This window comes from Achroia grisella, unplaced genomic scaffold, assembly GCF_030625045.1.
Source record: "Achroia grisella isolate CSIRO2021 unplaced genomic scaffold, CSIRO_AGI_Agris_v1 utg327, whole genome shotgun sequence".
NCBI classification, from domain to species: domain Eukaryota; kingdom Metazoa; phylum Arthropoda; class Insecta; order Lepidoptera; family Pyralidae; genus Achroia; species Achroia grisella.
In genome coordinates, this window is record NW_026712799.1 from 1,476,529 (window position 1) to 1,493,682 (window position 17,154).

At 34.6% G+C, this 17,154-nt stretch overlaps 1 protein-coding gene across 3 annotated transcripts in view; it reads right to left on the minus strand.

Moving 5' to 3' along the window:
* The window catches only part of LOC131843700 (uncharacterized), a 46,434-nt gene that overhangs the window by 16,685 nt on the left and 12,595 nt on the right, over positions 1–17,154 (minus strand). For all 3 annotated transcript variants that reach the window (XM_059192394.1, XM_059192395.1, XM_059192392.1), the window contains exons 2-16: positions 14,991–15,096; positions 7,946–8,145; positions 6,912–7,020; positions 6,727–6,835; positions 6,040–6,159; positions 5,338–5,470; positions 4,878–4,956; positions 4,379–4,520; positions 3,770–3,875; positions 3,361–3,487; positions 2,650–2,740; positions 1,718–1,918; positions 769–1,039; positions 240–329; positions 47–159 (exon numbers count right to left, since the gene is read on the minus strand). In XM_059192394.1, the coding sequence (XP_059048377.1) occupies positions 47–159; positions 240–329; positions 769–1,039; positions 1,718–1,918; positions 2,650–2,740; positions 3,361–3,487; positions 3,770–3,875; positions 4,379–4,520; positions 4,878–4,956; positions 5,338–5,470; positions 6,040–6,159; positions 6,727–6,835; positions 6,912–7,020; positions 7,946–8,145; positions 14,991–15,091 (1,992 nt within the window). In that variant the 5' untranslated portion in view covers positions 15,092–15,096. The remainder of the gene's footprint in view (positions 1–46; positions 160–239; positions 330–768; positions 1,040–1,717; positions 1,919–2,649; positions 2,741–3,360; positions 3,488–3,769; positions 3,876–4,378; positions 4,521–4,877; positions 4,957–5,337; positions 5,471–6,039; positions 6,160–6,726; positions 6,836–6,911; positions 7,021–7,945; positions 8,146–14,990; positions 15,097–17,154) is intronic.

Here is a 17,154-nt window from a genome sequence, read left to right on the forward strand (position 1 = left end):
TCGCTGGTAAAAGCTATTTCAACCTAAATTCAATATAGGAACTTACTGGCGATGGCTCGATGCCTATCTGCTGCAACCGTACGGTGCCGTTGTCAGAATTCTTCGTCGTCAGCTCGCGGTCCTCGCTCTGAGCTTTAGGTTTCGCGATCTTTGACAACACTGAAAAATATCATAATATTTAAATCATATAGACATCTGAAAACATCGTTAAATATTAAGTTAGTTTGATTGAATCATACCTGGTTTAGATACAGTGCGTTTTGGTTCCGGAGCGGCAGTCAGTGAAGCTCGTCTCTCGAACTGATCTTTGAAATTGCCAACATTTCCTCCTGTACAAAAAGTAATATAAATAAAACGTAAATTTTTAAAAATATAAACATATCATGATTGGTTGTACATTTAAATATAAAGAATTGCATATAAATCAATGACGTTTTTCCCCAATTTGTTAATTTTTTACTTTTAATCTGCACTCGTCGATTCCTACAGGTCTATTATATATCTTTTTATATTTCGATTTACATTCCTTTAAAAATTATTCATTTTATAAAACACTAGTAGTAATCTAATGGAATAAGAATTCTAACAAACTTTAAAATGCGAAGTTTGTTAGGATAATTGGATGTTTGTTAGTCTTTCACTCAAAAACTACTTAACGGATTTTTATGAAATTTTACAGTACACAGGCTAAAAATAACAAGCGAGCGTAGCCGCTGTGCCCACAGCTAGTATTTGTATAAGCTAAAAATATATTAATCATGTAATCACCTGGTATAGACAATTTCTTCGGCTTGGCCGGTGATGCCGTGGGGGCGGCAGCGGGTGCAGGAGTGGTAGTTGGGGCGGGAGCGGAGAAAGGAGCGGCGGTGTTGGTGGTGGTGGTGGTGGAGGTGGTGGTGGCGTCGGCGGCGGTAGTGGCGGCTGTGGCGGGTGTGGCGACGGGGGCCGGCGCAGGTGTGGCGGGCGGCGACTGTGCGAGCGATAACGATGTCATCTTGTCCGTTGTGGCCGCTACTGAACTTGCTTTAGCCTCTTCTTGCTGTTTTCATTTCAAAATAATTACTTTAGTCTATCAATAAATCTATACGATTAAATGTTCAGAAATGTAGACAGAGGCATTATCAACTGTCAACGTTATGGTAAATGCAACACTTGCCATGTAGATATAATATTAATAATAATAATAATAATCTCAGTATAATTTACACAGCGCCATCTAGACCCAAGTTAAGCTAGTTTAGCTAGCTTTTGTTATGGGCACTAGATAACTGATACAGATACATACGTAGTTTTTTTCATAAACACATACATTAATATGTGTACATACATATAAATCACCCAGACCAATACGATGAATCATACTCATGTGTACAAATGTATGTGCCGTGCGAGAAAACGAACCCATGACTATCAGAAGTTAGGCGGTGTGATAAACCACCGTCAGATAGGCCGTCAAAATGGGTATATTAAAATAATGTCTTAGCATAAATCTAAAAACATATTATTAAATAAAAAAATAAGTGTTTTATTTAGTTTACAAGTTTAACTTATCTAAAAATATCTGAAATTAATAAAAGGGCAGGACTCCTGCGCTCCAATGTTATATTTAAGAACGTCATATTTAAAACTAAAATTATCAATAAGTGAAATCAACTAAGACCTTATGGCTATTACACTACTGGCCTGTCACTGTGGTAATATATAAAGTTATACTCACTTTGGGTTCTTCCTTCTTAGCAGGCACCGCTTTCTCCTCGGACGCTTTAGGCACTTTCTTCTTGACCGTAACCTTCGTTTTGACGGGCTTCTCTTTAACTTCCTCCTTTGGTGGCGGCTTGACAATTTCCTTCGTGAGATCTTTTACGATTTCCGTTGCCGCTGGCTGAATAGTAATTGTAGCCGAAGACTTTAGAGTTGGCTGATGGACATAAAAGAATAATATTAAATGCAAAATCATAAACTAGTAGTTTAGTACTTTAATTTAGATCCCAGAATTCGTGTATCAAGCTATATTTCTGTTCAGTCAGCAAATCAATTTAATCTTTTATACTACTGTTGATAATGGAATGGTACATCCGCTTGCGCTAACGGTATGAGCTAGTAGAGCACCTGTGGAGGATGACGAGTATCAGGTCAGTTTAATTAGCCCATCGTGGTAAATTCACCAGGATTTTAACATGATGGTTTCCATACGGAACCGCGTGAACATTAACCTGTCATAGTACATTGTTAGCAATGTACTTAGAAATTCACATTATTAACAAACCCTTTCCCAATGTTGCATTTCGTATTCCCAAGTATGTTAAGTGTTACATTCACCACAACGCCGACAGGAGAATACCCGCGACTGTCTAATTTGAGATAATACTCTGTTAATGTAAAGTAAAGTAAAGTTTATGATATATTATGATGAAATAGAATCTGCATCTTTACACAGCATGTTCTCTTAAATCTTTTAAATTACGCAACGGATGTTAATGCAGTTTTTAATAAATAGAAAGGCTTCTTCTAATGCTTCGAAATGAAGGTTTATATGTATAATGCCCCGGGCGGGCAGCTAATTATAGATAAAGCAGACCGCTTTGGTTTGCGGGGACAATTGAAAATAGTTTTACATAATCAAAGTAATTCTTATAAGAAGTAACTTACCGCTTCGGCAGCGACTGGGGGTGTTGGTGGCGAGGCATCTCCCGCAGACTCTTCCGGCACTGCGGGCGGTGCCGGGCCCATACTTGCGGTACTACAATGAAACAAATAGATATTTTTATTATTATCTATACTATAATACCACAACGCTCTTTCATAACACATTTGGTGCGGTTTTTCTAAAGATAACACATTTTCTTATAAGGATATATCCGTTTTGAACACCCACCGCACCTATTAGTGAAAATTTGATATAAGTGTTAATGTATAAAAAATAACAAACAAAAATATCATAACGGCTTGGTGCTTTTGCCATTTCCATTGGATTTATACTTGAGTCTAATACTATAATCGAATGCGTCTATTTTAAAAAAATACTTAATGTAATCTTAATTATTATTATATTATATAAATACGAAAGTTTATGAGTATGATGGATGTTATACTCATAAACTTTCGCATTTATATTTCTTTTCCAGTAAAAACTACTGAACGGGTTTTGATGAAACTTTACAGTAATATAGCTTATACATCAGAATAATATGTATATGCTATAAACTTCCGCGGGTATAACTAGTATTATTTATATTTTGGAACTATTCAACTATTCAACATAACCATTTCTTAATTTTTGAACTGGCCAAAATAGTAATTCTTCAGAAGGGTTTGAAGGAGATTTTGTTTATAATAATAATAATAATAATCAGTATTTACCTGGCCACCCTTTCCTTCTTTCTCTGCAAGCCGCTAGCAGACATGGCTAGTTCTAATTTCCTCTTGTTGTCGCTTGCAGTCACTATCGTACGAGTTGGCGATGGTTTTATCGCGTCTTCACCACCCTCTTTAACAGAAAAAATATTTATAGTAGCAATTTTAAGCTTTATTCATCAAGAAAGCTCAATTTGAATTGTTATCATAACAACCTCGTATGTCTTTTTAGATAGAAAAAAATATATATATTTAGAACTGGGGCAAATATTGTACAAATAAAATACAATCAAATATTTCCCATGCACATAATTTAAAATCGATTGACAACAAAAAAGTTTAAGTATTTAAATAAAATAAATACTGAATAAGTCACAAAAAGACATGTACATATAGTTCTGTAGTTTGTACAAACCTGCAACTAATTCGAGGATCCTCTTTTCGGCCGAGTTGCTGGGTTCAACTGCCATCGAAGTGGAGCTTGTGAGGTCAGTGCAGCTCTCCTCGGGACCTAGTGGAGTCTGTTAATCATTTAAATCTTCATCAGTAGTGTATCAGCAAATAAACATTCAATAATAGTAATCATTATAATAAAACTATATTGTGCATTACAAAATGAGTATTTTAATTTAATTACTGAAGTTACTCAATTACTTCTTAATATTTCTTATCAAGAAATATATTTACACCAAAAATTATGGACAATTAGCAGCTTAGTTCAAGTCTTCATTCGTTAAGACAATGGACACGTGCATGACAGAAAATGAGACATAATTTGGAATGAAGCCGACCAGTACTACTCTATGTTATGTACATCTATCTGGCGAAATACAGTGACATTAATGATGTGTCCAAATTGATACCACTCAGTTAAATATAAATGTCGCAACCACGCATTTCAAACAATATTTGATTTTATAAGAGTCTGCGAAGAATAATTCTTTTTACCTCGTACCATAGGTAAAAATTTATTCAAGGAATTTTCGTAGCTAAAATATAAGAATGAAAAACGAAAGAAACATACCTCTGCTGGCACCACGACGGAGTTGGAGTTAGAGGGCGCGGCGGGCGCGAGAGACAGCAGTAGGTCGAGTCGCACGGGTGTCTCGGCCGCCAGAGCCTCCGCAACTTCCAGACACGACGCGCCGCATCCCGTGTTCACCCAACTAAACAGCCGACATTACTCTTAAACCTTTACATATGCAAAACAGAGAAGATTCTACCAAGGGTAGACTTTGTCTCATCTATATCAGCCTGCGTAAACTGTGTTTGGGAGTATGATAAAGCAGTAATATTACAGTTTAAGTGAAAGTTGCTGCAATACGTTAGTGGAAATTCCACGCACAGACAAATAGACTAACAGTATAATAATAAATCTCAAAAGAATTGCACCTAAAATACGACAATCAATCATAATAAAAAGCAAAAAGGAATATCTTTCATGTACAGAGAGCGATCAGTTAATTTTTGTTGTATGCACATAATACAAGTAAATGTTCATAATTAGATATTATGTAACTTACGGATGGTCGCAGATATATGCGATGTCAGCACGCTTTAGCGGATCCACTGTTAGCATATCTCGAATTAAAGGTGACGCAGCTGAAAATATAAATCAAAACATTGAATGAAAAAGTATGGAAAAAATATAACATAGTACTACTATGGGGGCCTCTAGTCTAGCGGTTTGCGCAACGACTGCTTCCAATAATCGCGGGTTCCATTCCTCACACGATGCAAACATTTTAATTCATTAGAATTATGTTTATATAGGACTCTAGGTCTGGGCGGTTTGTAATAAATTATGTATATACATAAAAATATTTCTTCATTTCTCTTTGGATGTTTAATACCTATAACACAAGCTCTGCTTAACTTAATACTAGATGGCGCTATGTGAATTGTCCAGGGTTATTATTATTATTTCTTATTATAACCGAGTACTTTTGAAGTTATACACTTATAATATTTATTATCGCTTACTTGATGGGCTTTTTGGCTCATAGTAATCGCCATTGCTGATCTGTCTGACCAATCGCTTGAAGTTTGAGCCGTCGAACGGCATGGCTCCATAGACTAAGGTATACAGTAGCACACCCAACGACCAACAATCCACCTGATTAGGAAAATAATAATATAATAATGATAATAAAAAAACTTCAATCATAAACTAGAATGGAAGCCGGTATTCCTAACTCTATTGATGGTAGGGATTTCCAAGCGACTTGCCTTGCCTTCAAAACCCTATTGTTTAATTCTTAACTTGATTTCATTCTTATCTTTTCAGCCTTCCCGTCCGGAGGCTATGTTCAACTATTAAAAAACCCCTATCAATGGCAAAACGAAGCGTCACAATCATAAAGATTCAAAAGAACGCTACCGCTCATCGCTTAGATCTTTTCAATTACGAAGCGGATTATAATGCTGTTTTTAGTAATAGATAGAATTATTCAAGATGAAGGTTTATATGTATAATATATAAAAACCAAATATATAAAAAAAGGTAGTATATAATGAAAGAAGGCGTATTAATTGTACTTTTAGATAAATGTATCTCGTCCGAATTGAATCAGGTGAAAGTCTATAGATATGTCGCCCGTCACGTTTGGTTTTTTAGGCGTGGTACATCACCGGGGTGAAAACGTGACCGGCATAAAAAATGAACCATAATAATTGTTTCAATACCTCTGGACCTATATATGGTGTTCCTTTTACGATTTCTGGTGACGCATATAACGGCGAACCACAAAATGTAGATAGCAAAGACGTCTCTTTAAAAACATTCGATAAGCCAAAATCTGCGATCTGTAAACAATGTAATACACTTTTTATGGACTATACATGCAATTCAACATTTTTGGGCACTATATTATTCAACTAGATTATAAAATTTATTAGCTTAAAAAAATTTGAGAGTAGTGCTCGTGCGATTTAGTTTCTAACAGTTGGTGCAACATTAGATCACAATGAGTAGAATATGTAGTAGGAGAGCTGGTAGATAATTCTGAGAAGGAGAGGCAAGCTAAAAACTCATCCTCTGTAAATATATAGTTTGATTGTGCGAATCAAACTATATATTTACAGAGATACCATTTCTAAAAACGGCAAAAAAGTTAGTGTATTACGTCGGAGGTATAGTAGGATGAGTTTTTTTTTACAAAATTGTACATGTGACCACATGTGCAGTTCTGTCTGAGAAGCATAGGAAACGTTTGTCAGTCAAGTCTACTTGCCTCTAATACTTCCTTAGAAGTCAGCTAAATCTAACAGCTCTCAGACTACAACTAGACGAACATGAATAATTGAAAAGTTTCTTTGGAATACTAGAAAATTAATTTTAGGCAGAAATAAAAACGTAATAACAATACAAACCTTGGCACTCCCCGTGTCGTCAAGTAATACATTCTCCAACTTTAAATCTCTATGGCAAATTTTATGTATATGGCAGTAATAAACAGCGGTTGCGATTTGTCGGAATAATCTGAAAAATAAAACATTTATAATGAAAATACTTTCAAAGATTAGAGTCATTATATGATCAATTTGAAGATTCTGACCTTCTAGCTTCATCTTCTTGTAATACTTTTTTCTGACTAAGATAATCATACAATTCCCCACCCGAACAGTATTCCATAACTAGAATCATTTTTTCGCTGTTTTCGAATACTGAAATAAATAGAAAGTAATTATTTTAATTAAGCAACATTAATTAGATACAAAGTACCGTGTCGACCTTCTATGGTCCAATGGAAGGGCGTTTGAGCGAGGAAATTGACAAACTAAAGTGGGAGGCATGTACCGTTAAAATATCAATTAGATAATTTTGTGTGAGCGTAAAAGCGTAGGTAATCCATTTTATGCTTCATTTGATTTATTGACGTCATGTTTGTTTCCTTAACAAAATAATACATGTATGCAAACATTTGCATACATGTATTATTTTGTTAAGGAAAATCTCTGCACTATTCCCTGTAAGACCACATGGTCTTACAGGGAATAGTGCAGATATTTTCCTCCTTATGATACACGTAGGTTACGTGTAAGTAATGAGGAAATATTTGCAATTTATGTTTAAAACTCAAGTCGCTGAATAATAACAAAATTCAAATGATTTACTGCATGTCATTGATTTATAAACAAGTTGTAAAAAGACGTTTTTGGTAGATTTTAAATTATGTAAACCTATAAAGAAACCAGGAGCTAAATCATAATTAACAACAAAATATCTAATAGTATTATTATTATTATTAGAAAAGATCTCTATTCCAATCAAGCGGTACGCATTTAATAAATTTATTATTTTTAATTAATTGGTGTTTCTAAAAGAAGTCTCCTTTCCTCCTTTAAAACCATAATTAAAATTATCATAAAATGAAAATGTATGGCATTAATTTTCTTTTATAATATGTATGTAGTATATCCATTCATTCATATATTATCAAATTATTGATGTGTTCATGCAATTTTATTTTGTATTCATAAAAATTTGTTAAAAGTTACAGACAAATGATTTGAGAAAACAGGCTTTTTCAATGAATATGAATTGCGCAAAAATAGTATTTAAAGAAAAATACAAGAAAATAATGATTACCTTCATATATATGTACAATATTAGGATGCCTGACTGAGGACATAATCTGCACTTCTCGCCTGATGCGAATGAGATCTGCTTCCGACTCGATCTTGCATTTTTTAATTGTCTTTATGGCCACTTCTTGTCCAGTCTTTTTATTAATACCAAGTTGTACCTTACCATATGTGCCCTGTCCTAATTTCCTGACTATGTCAAATCTGGAATTATATAAAGCAATAACGTTAATATTTGATTTTTTTTTATTTACTAGCTTTTGTCCATGACTTTGCTCGCGGTATATGGTATGTAATAATATGCTAATACTATTTATATAGAATATTTTATGTCAGTAACTAACTGGCAATAATACAATGGATATAGTTTCGTATAACGACACAGAATAAATACCCACAGTAAAGTAATGGTTTAGGAATATATAGAATAGAACTAGCCGGTAAATATTTACCGGCTAGTTCTATTCTATTCAAACAAATTTTATTTCCGAATACATATAAAAAAGTTTGGTTTACACTACCAATTAAATTACCAGCGACTTTTGGTTACGTCTTATGTCCGTCCTTGGGATACAATCTATATTCTTGCCAAATTTCATTTAAATCCGTTCAGCCGTTTAGTCGTGAAAAGGTAACAAACAAAAAGACAAATACGCTATATATATTTAGATTTTATATAGATATTGTTGGAACTTAAATTTATATCTGGCCGTTATTGGTAGAAGATAATTTGAATTTTGTATAAAGAAAATATCTTCTATTGTTCGTAAGATTTTCTATTGACATATCGTATGTGAGCCTTGTTACTTTTACCAAATATATATGTTTTACTTTCTTATTTCACTATATTTACTGCCGCTGTGCATTCTACCCCTACAATGGTTATGGGCCCAGAACAGGCCAGAATAGCATAAATAGATGTGGAATATCAGTGAAATAGGTGATTTTTGGTGAATTTGAAATTCCGTTGTAAAGCAGATATGGCGAACCCAACTGTGAGGATTGAATCTCTGAATCGAGAAAATTACGACTGTTGGAGGATTCAAGTACAGGCATTACTTATAAAGAATAATGCCTGGCCATATGTAAGTGGGCGTAAGCCAAGACCAGTGAATGTAACAGAGCTGGAGAAATGGGAAACGGAAGATGAAAAGGCGCGAGCAGATATTATTTTATGTATGAGTGGTGGTGAGTTGCGGCACGTACGAGGGTGCACTACTTCACGCGAGGTATGGCTTAAGTTGGAATCTTTGTATGCTTCGAAAGGTCCAGCGAAAAAGGCAACGTTGTTAAAACGACTGACTCTACATAAAATGGTAGAAACCGATGACTTACGAGAGCATCTGAATGGATTTTTTGATGCAGTAGATAAGTTGGGTGATATGGGTGTAAACATACACGAGGATCTGCTCTCCATAATGTTATTATACAGTTTACCGGCGAGTTTTGAGAACTTCAGGTGTGCCATAGAATCCAGAGATGAGGTACCCCATCCAGATTTTTTGAAAGTTAAGATCTTGGAAGAGTACGAGTCGAAGAGACAAATGGCGAATCCACCAGAAGGGGTGCTGTATTGTCATAGTAAAAAGTATGGAAGATCGTTCGTTAAGAATAGAAAGGAAAAGACAGATTTTAAGTTTAAATGTTATAAATGCCACGAATTGGGTCATAAAGCCAAGGACTGTAAAAAGAAGAGAGAGACTCAAGGAGGGAACTTAGCACAAAACTTCGTTAAAAACTATAGTCTAATGTTATATAATGTTTCAGATCCAGAACAATGCAATGCTTCCAATATAATGTGTAAAAACGACTGGATATTGGATAGTGGGTGCACGTCTCATTTATGTAACGACCCGCGTAAGTTCGAATCTCTGAACAACAATTCGGATAAACTAAACTTAGCTACAAACCTGAGTACTAATATCAAAGGTAAGGGCACTGTTTGTTTATCGGCATGTAATGGTAACATTGTCAACAAATTAAAGTTTCATGATACTTTGTACGTACCAGATTTGAGAAGTAATTTAATTTCTGTTTCGAAAATTACTGAAAATGGGCATAACATTACGTTTAAACGGAATGTTGCATATGTCGTGGACAGAAATGGGGAAATAATATTTACTTGTTATCGCAAGGGAAACCTATATTATTTTCAAGAATCTGAGAGTGCATGTATATTAAATGAACGAAATGTTGATGTACAGTTGCGGCATAGACGTTTAGGTCATCCGAATGGAAAGTGTGTGTATAATAAATGTGCGAATGTAAACGTGAATGAGTTACAGAATGGTATTAAAAATAAAGTACGAAAACGAGGTTCATCGCAATTTATTGATGAATCGAGACCTGAGATGGAAGGAACCGTCAATAGTGTTTCTGTACTAAAACGAGCTCTTAGTCAACCGAAGCTACTGCGAACTGGTAAAACAGGGCGACCGCGAAAGATTAATGGAACGGTAGCACTGGAACAGCAGCAGCAGTCAACGATGATGAATGTTGATGAATCTGGCAAAGATTGTGTAGGGGAGGCTCAGTTATCTCGAGAAGTTGTTTTTCTAAGTAAAGAGAAAGATGAGAAAAAGATAGCGATAGTTAAGAAGTATGGAATAAAAACAAAGTTTAAATGAACCATGTTTATATTTTAAAAAGGTGGCAAAATGTTTGTTTATTTATTTTGTTTTAATATATATTGAAGAAATTATTGTTGCATGGGACGATTAAAAGTGAACTGTCAAAAGGAGTTCGAATTAGTGTAGCTAAATATGAGCTAGGGATTGACATGCAACGAAATGACAATGTCATTGTTTTGTCATAACAAAAATATATATTATGTATTTTGGAGAAATTCAGTATATAGATAGATGGAAATAAATGCTGAAAAACAAAGTAATGAATTGGTAAAATATAAACAATAGGAGGTAGAGTTTAAAACGAAGTGGCCGTATAAATGAAAAGAAATTAAGTCCTAGTTTTTAGGAATCCCGGTAAGTCGGTGTATGGGTTTTTCGGACGTAGATTAGGATAACCGTTCATTTTTAGTTACATTTTTATTTCAGATGGTGCAAATATTAGGTGAAGGTCATAAAAGCAAAGAATTGTCGCGTAATCGACGTGTGAGGCTGAGTATGTGTGAGTTTGTCTGAGGCGATTGAAAGAAGCTGTTAAGCTTAATATTTTATTAGGTGAAATCGGACAATCTAGGTACGTACGTTTTACTTTACATGCCGATAACTAAGGAGCGCTTTACTTCGCGTAAGACCTAGTGTGTATCATGCTTGCAGTAAACATGTTGATATTAAAATCACTTGATCAGAGCCGTATTAAGGGACAACGATAAGATAGAAGTGAGACATGTACTCATTGAAATGATGGTAGCTGATGTATCCGTAGATGGACAAGTGTTGTATGTTTGTACTGTTTAACCGACTTAAATTTAAAGGGGCGTGTTGGAACTTAAATTTATATCTGGCCGTTATTGGTAGAAGATAATTTGAATTTTGTATAAAGAAAATATCTTCTATTGTTCGTAAGATTTTCTATTGACATATCGTATGTGAGCCTTGTTACTTTTACCAAATATATATGTTTTACTTTCTTATTTCACTATATTTACTGCCGCTGTGCATTCTACCCCTACAGATATTAGATATCCATATGTTTGTGAAAATTTTATTGATACATAGCAATGACAAAATCGTTAAGACGACATGTCAATGATCATGTATATGTAAATAATATTAAGCATTGTCAAAATGCTTTATTCATCCAAACAATATAAAGTAAATGGAACGAAAGACGTGTGAAGCGTTTTGATTAGGCTAATAGCAGCGTATAATGTGGCTGTAGCGTCTCTATTTGCTCTTCTGATTAGCGTCTCTAGTTTAACTGATACAGCAAATCAATGCGTCATGGGTACACACTATTATTGCGGTAGGGCTGATAAGCTGACGACGGCGATGTTTTGAAATCATTGTCAATATTTATCAGTTACATACATTACATAATTTATTATGTCAGTGATAAATAATATTAATATAGCCGTATGATATATATAACGTAAATAGGTCAAGAACTCGAGACATGAGTGTCTGTTGATATTTATACTAATATTATAAAACTGGATAGTTTGTATGTATGTTTGGTTTAACTTGTTAGTCCCAGGACCTACTAGTTCAAATTGATAATTTATATTAGTTTTGGTTAGTCCGTTTGTTGAAAATGGTAATATAGTCTATATTATCAGGCTATGGCCAATAACAACAATGCAGGAGAATGAGAAATGTGATGAAGAAAACGGAGAAAATGGAGAAGAAGTTCCGCAGGTAAGTTTATCAAATGATTGGTTTACGGATAAAGTAAAACAACAATCAAGGAGGCAAAAATCAGCATTTTCGACACCTGCTTTTCTTCGCTTATCATCACGGTCAAAAGGCAGCTGAAATAGCTCGGGACATATGCAACATGTATAGAGAAGATGAGAGGGCGAGCGTGCAGCACAAAAATGACTGAGCTCGAGCCTTGCAGCGGACGAAATGAAGAATTCGAAGAAAAACATCTGAAGGCACTTTTGAAGGAAGATGGTCGCCAAACAACGCGTGAATTGGGCGATAATAGACACCAGTGCTATAACGAACTCCCGCCACCTTCAATAATAATTTTTTATCTAAAAACTCAGACCTTAACTCCCTCACGAGCCTAACGAGTTCAACAAAGAAAACCGCCTTCAAATTGCTGCTCATAGTATATAATACTAGTTGCTAGCAGCATAAACTACATGCTCTAAACTAGGCTCTTGTGGCAAACTACCTCAGCACTAATCTTTACTACATGATACTAAAACCAGGAACAGAATTGGAGTAGAGATGATGGGGATAAAATCGTTAGCCGCAGATAATACGCGTGAAATTAGCTCAGATTTAGCTACAGTCGAAAAGATCTAGGAAGCGATCCAGCTCTGCAAACGATGATTTTAATGTCGTGGGTATGTCATTTTACGAAATTACCAATTAGACAGGCAGTACAGAGAACCCTTACTACACGAGTTTCAGTGCAACGACGATACAAGAACGAGAACGAGATACAAGAGAACATAATGTGGTAGTGACCTTTGTACTATTCAAGACTGGTCATAAACAAATTATCCTTACGACAGTTGTCAACATGAATTGATAAAAGACGCGAAGAAAATTGGTTAAGTGCTTAACCTATCCAGAGAGCGGGGGCACGCCGATGAGACAAAATAAGAATGTTTTTGATTTGTATAGAGCTCTGGAAACATTTTTGTATGACTTATTAAAGTTATACTTAATAGTCCATAAATTCACTATGTTAACTAATATTATTAAAAATCCAGCTGTTTTATTACCGTCTGTTTGTTACTCGTGTTTAGCAAATTATTTTAATAAGAAAGTGAGTAATCTATGTATATCTAACAACGATCTATTCCTCTCGTGACTTGCACGATCACGAGACATCAATCGCTACCCACGCGCATCATGGTGCAACTTTGAAAATCATTATAGGGATTGTGTTCGTATAATATAAATGTATAGAAGCATTTGAATGAAATGGCCTCGTGCTGAGCCGAGGCATTCACCACGTAACACATGCCTTCTACACAATGAATTGCTTTTAAAATTAAATTACATTTAGCACTTCTATTCTGTGTATATAACATATGTGTATGTGTATATAACTTTTTATATGTGATTACTGGTTGTGACCCTAAAATAAACCCTTCTAGTGATACTTTAACTGTCTATCTGTCACTTTAATATATTTGAGAAATTATTAATTCCTTATCTAAATAATATATATATATATATCCTTCATATACATTTTGCTAAATTAGCTAGAGAAGAATTATGAAAACCCTTTGTAAAGAAATGTCATTATATATCCAGGTTGCATCTAAACCAAGAAAATCCTAATCACATTAATGCTTATTTCTTTCCGGTATAACTAATTTTATATCTCACTATATATGCATTATATAAAGTCCTCTTCAAGATATTTATTCAAATAAACCCATTAGAATAAAACTCGCACTTTACCAGTTACGGCACTGTTGAAGTAAATCTTAATATAACAACATTCGTGTATTTTTAATGTTATTTTTTTAAATTGATTTCAATAATAGCTTCATACAAAACTTAATTTAAAAGCTCCTACCATTAAAACGCCTTACGTATACTTTCGGACTTAGCAGTACAAGCATGTTTCGTCTCAAGAGAGGTCGCGACCTTTTTAGTCTAAATTTAAAAGCTTTTATTGATTTAACGACAACAACACCACTTCGTCGCTGTAAAGCGAGGGTGTCAACTCAATTTAATTACTAGTTCGTCTCCTCATTATAATTGATTGAAAAATATTTTATTTTTAAGAATAACGGGTATTGCCTACTTAATTTCAATTTGATTAAATGTGACGCAAGGAATGGCCTTTACACCTACAGATATCGGAACGCCGTGGGTGAACAAATCGACACCCTGCGATCTTGTTCATGACGTCATGTAGCGGACGTCTGTAGGAAATTAAAAACATACTCACAACAGCAACAGCAGCAAAAAGTTTCTGGAAAAATGCATGGTGGATGACCGCCATTTAACCAGATTATGAGGATGGTATTTCAGTTTCTGGTGGGCAGTGGTCATATTTAGCAGCTTAAATTAAATCCAAAGGCTCTTCTTATTAAAATATAAGAATCTGGTATGGCCAGGCCTAATATACAGTAAAACTAAAAAATAAAGTAAGTCTGCTTTCTATAGATAGCACGATCTTTTGAAGACAATAAAATTATTGATAAGACGCCGAGTCTAATAGATATTGAGACAGCCAAGTGTTAAAACCTCCAGCATCATATACTGTAAACCACGAGGAGCATAATAGCTTATTGTGAATTATGCAAATTGCATATAACCGTTCGTGAATCTCAGCATTATTACCACAGCTTGTTTGTATAAACAGCGTATAAAATTCAGAGTGAATCCAATTTTATTCATTATAAAAGGTTGCAAAATCATTAATAGCTCTACTATTACAATATGTACCTTTGTTTGAGTCGCAACCGGTGGTCATGTAGCCGCACATCGCCTGTGTTCTCTATGCCGTCCATGATATTGGCGGTGCATTTATTTTCGCCCACCACCATCTTGACTGTAACAAATAATAACACAATACAATCAAAACAATATAACATTATTTAAATAGTCCTAATGTTCTACATTACTTAGTAACTACACATTTTCAAATATTTTGGCAGTTGCGTGTTGCTTACGCATAAGTTTTATGTGATCTTAGTCACATGTTAAATATTATTAAAACGCTTGTCAATCAATGTACAGTGTACAGTGCTTTGTTTGTTTATTTTTATATAAATAATAATCTGACGCACTACACCGTATATCACGTGATTTGGGAAAACACCTCAATAGTGTCATTTTGAATACTCGTTGGACAATAATTAGCTACACCAATCTAAGTGCGTACTGTAGTATTATAGATACTTGTGAATGTCTGCTACGTTTGTTTATAAGCTGGCAGAGAATGCCGTTTTCTCGCCAACTGGGACCATACGATTTATTCAATGTGCCAGTCGAATGCTAATAAGCGGTTAAGGAGAGGCGCCTACACGCATCAACGCTGCTGTTGGCGGAATCACCACTGTAATTGCATGAAAACCCTTTAGGGTAACCGCTTATTGAATAAAATATAAATTGTCAAAATCTGTCATTTTCCGAGGTATCTAATATGCGACTCTACGTGGAACTTTTGTCTTCTGATGAAAAGTAGGCGATAATTGGTGGATTTTGTTAGATTTCCTAGATTTTGTTTCTTATAAAAAGAAATTTCCTGGTATAGTTATTCCTTTTTTCTGAGAAACTAAATCTATAAAAATATAACCGATCGAGCGAAATGGATAAACTCTGAGACATTGAAATATAACCGTCCCGTTCTTTTATTAAATTGTGTACATCGTTACTAAATGGTCGTAGTAGACGTTACCGTGGGTTAGACATTCAGAGCACGTTCTACGTTAACTCGACACGAGCGTCGTTGCTTTCCAATTGAAGGAACGAGAAAGTAACAATAGCATTATGTATGTATATTTATGAACGTAATTTTTTTTAGGAACATGGAAGCATCTATATTGTCTACGCACACATCCTACGAATTTATATAAGCAGGATGTTGAAATCATTTGCGTTTTGTAACATATACAAATAATTACCTTATGATGATAATATTCATTCCTTCATGACTAATTTGAGCGAAATATTGTTACTAACGATACTAACCACTAGTGCATTGATATAAATAAACTTGTATATTGATATACATGTGAATCAATAAAGAAAGATACAATAAATTTTATCCATTATAACGTTAAATATGCAAAAGTGTCTGTCTGTTTTTTACCTTTTCACAGTTAAACAGATCTTAATATCATGATAGATTATATTTCCATGAAGTGTAACATTTAATTAGAAATATATACACATTATATACACTTTTATTAAAGACGTTATAAAGTAATTTATAAATGATTGTGTGCTTACATGTCTATCCTTCATCGCTCCCTGGAAACCTGTTAACCTAGAATAGTATCTATATACGTCTAAGAGAAAAATGTTAGCATCCGCCTAGTAAAAGCGGATAATAAAATATTACTAGTTTATGGATTATAGACATTCACGTAAATTATTACGCCATATTGTACCATAAATCACTTCGTCTATCATTATTTAGGATAAACAGATTATACATAACCTAATGGCCCCGGCAATTGTTACTACTGTGCCCAGTATACGTTATCTGAGACCTAGTACATGAAACGCCTCTCGCTGGTAATTGCCATAATTTATTTATGCATCTGGAATGGCAAACAAGCTCACGGCCCACCTGATGGTAAGTTGCAACCATCGTCTATATTACATGAACAGCACTGACATAACGGCATTATATATGATCATTACGTCAACAAAGACAGTTTACAAAGTAAACCATGTGCGATGCTTTATAAAGTCTACCTCGGTATAACCTTTTTTTTTAATGTAGAAAAAACTGCCAAGGTTTTCTTTAAAGATCACAGCATGGGGTTTTTGAAGAAGAATATATATTAAGGTAGTTCAAGATCGTCAACGCGCACGTGACACTGGCCGTATGCTTGATTGGCACCTTTTTAATATAAAATAAAACCTCTATGCAATAACA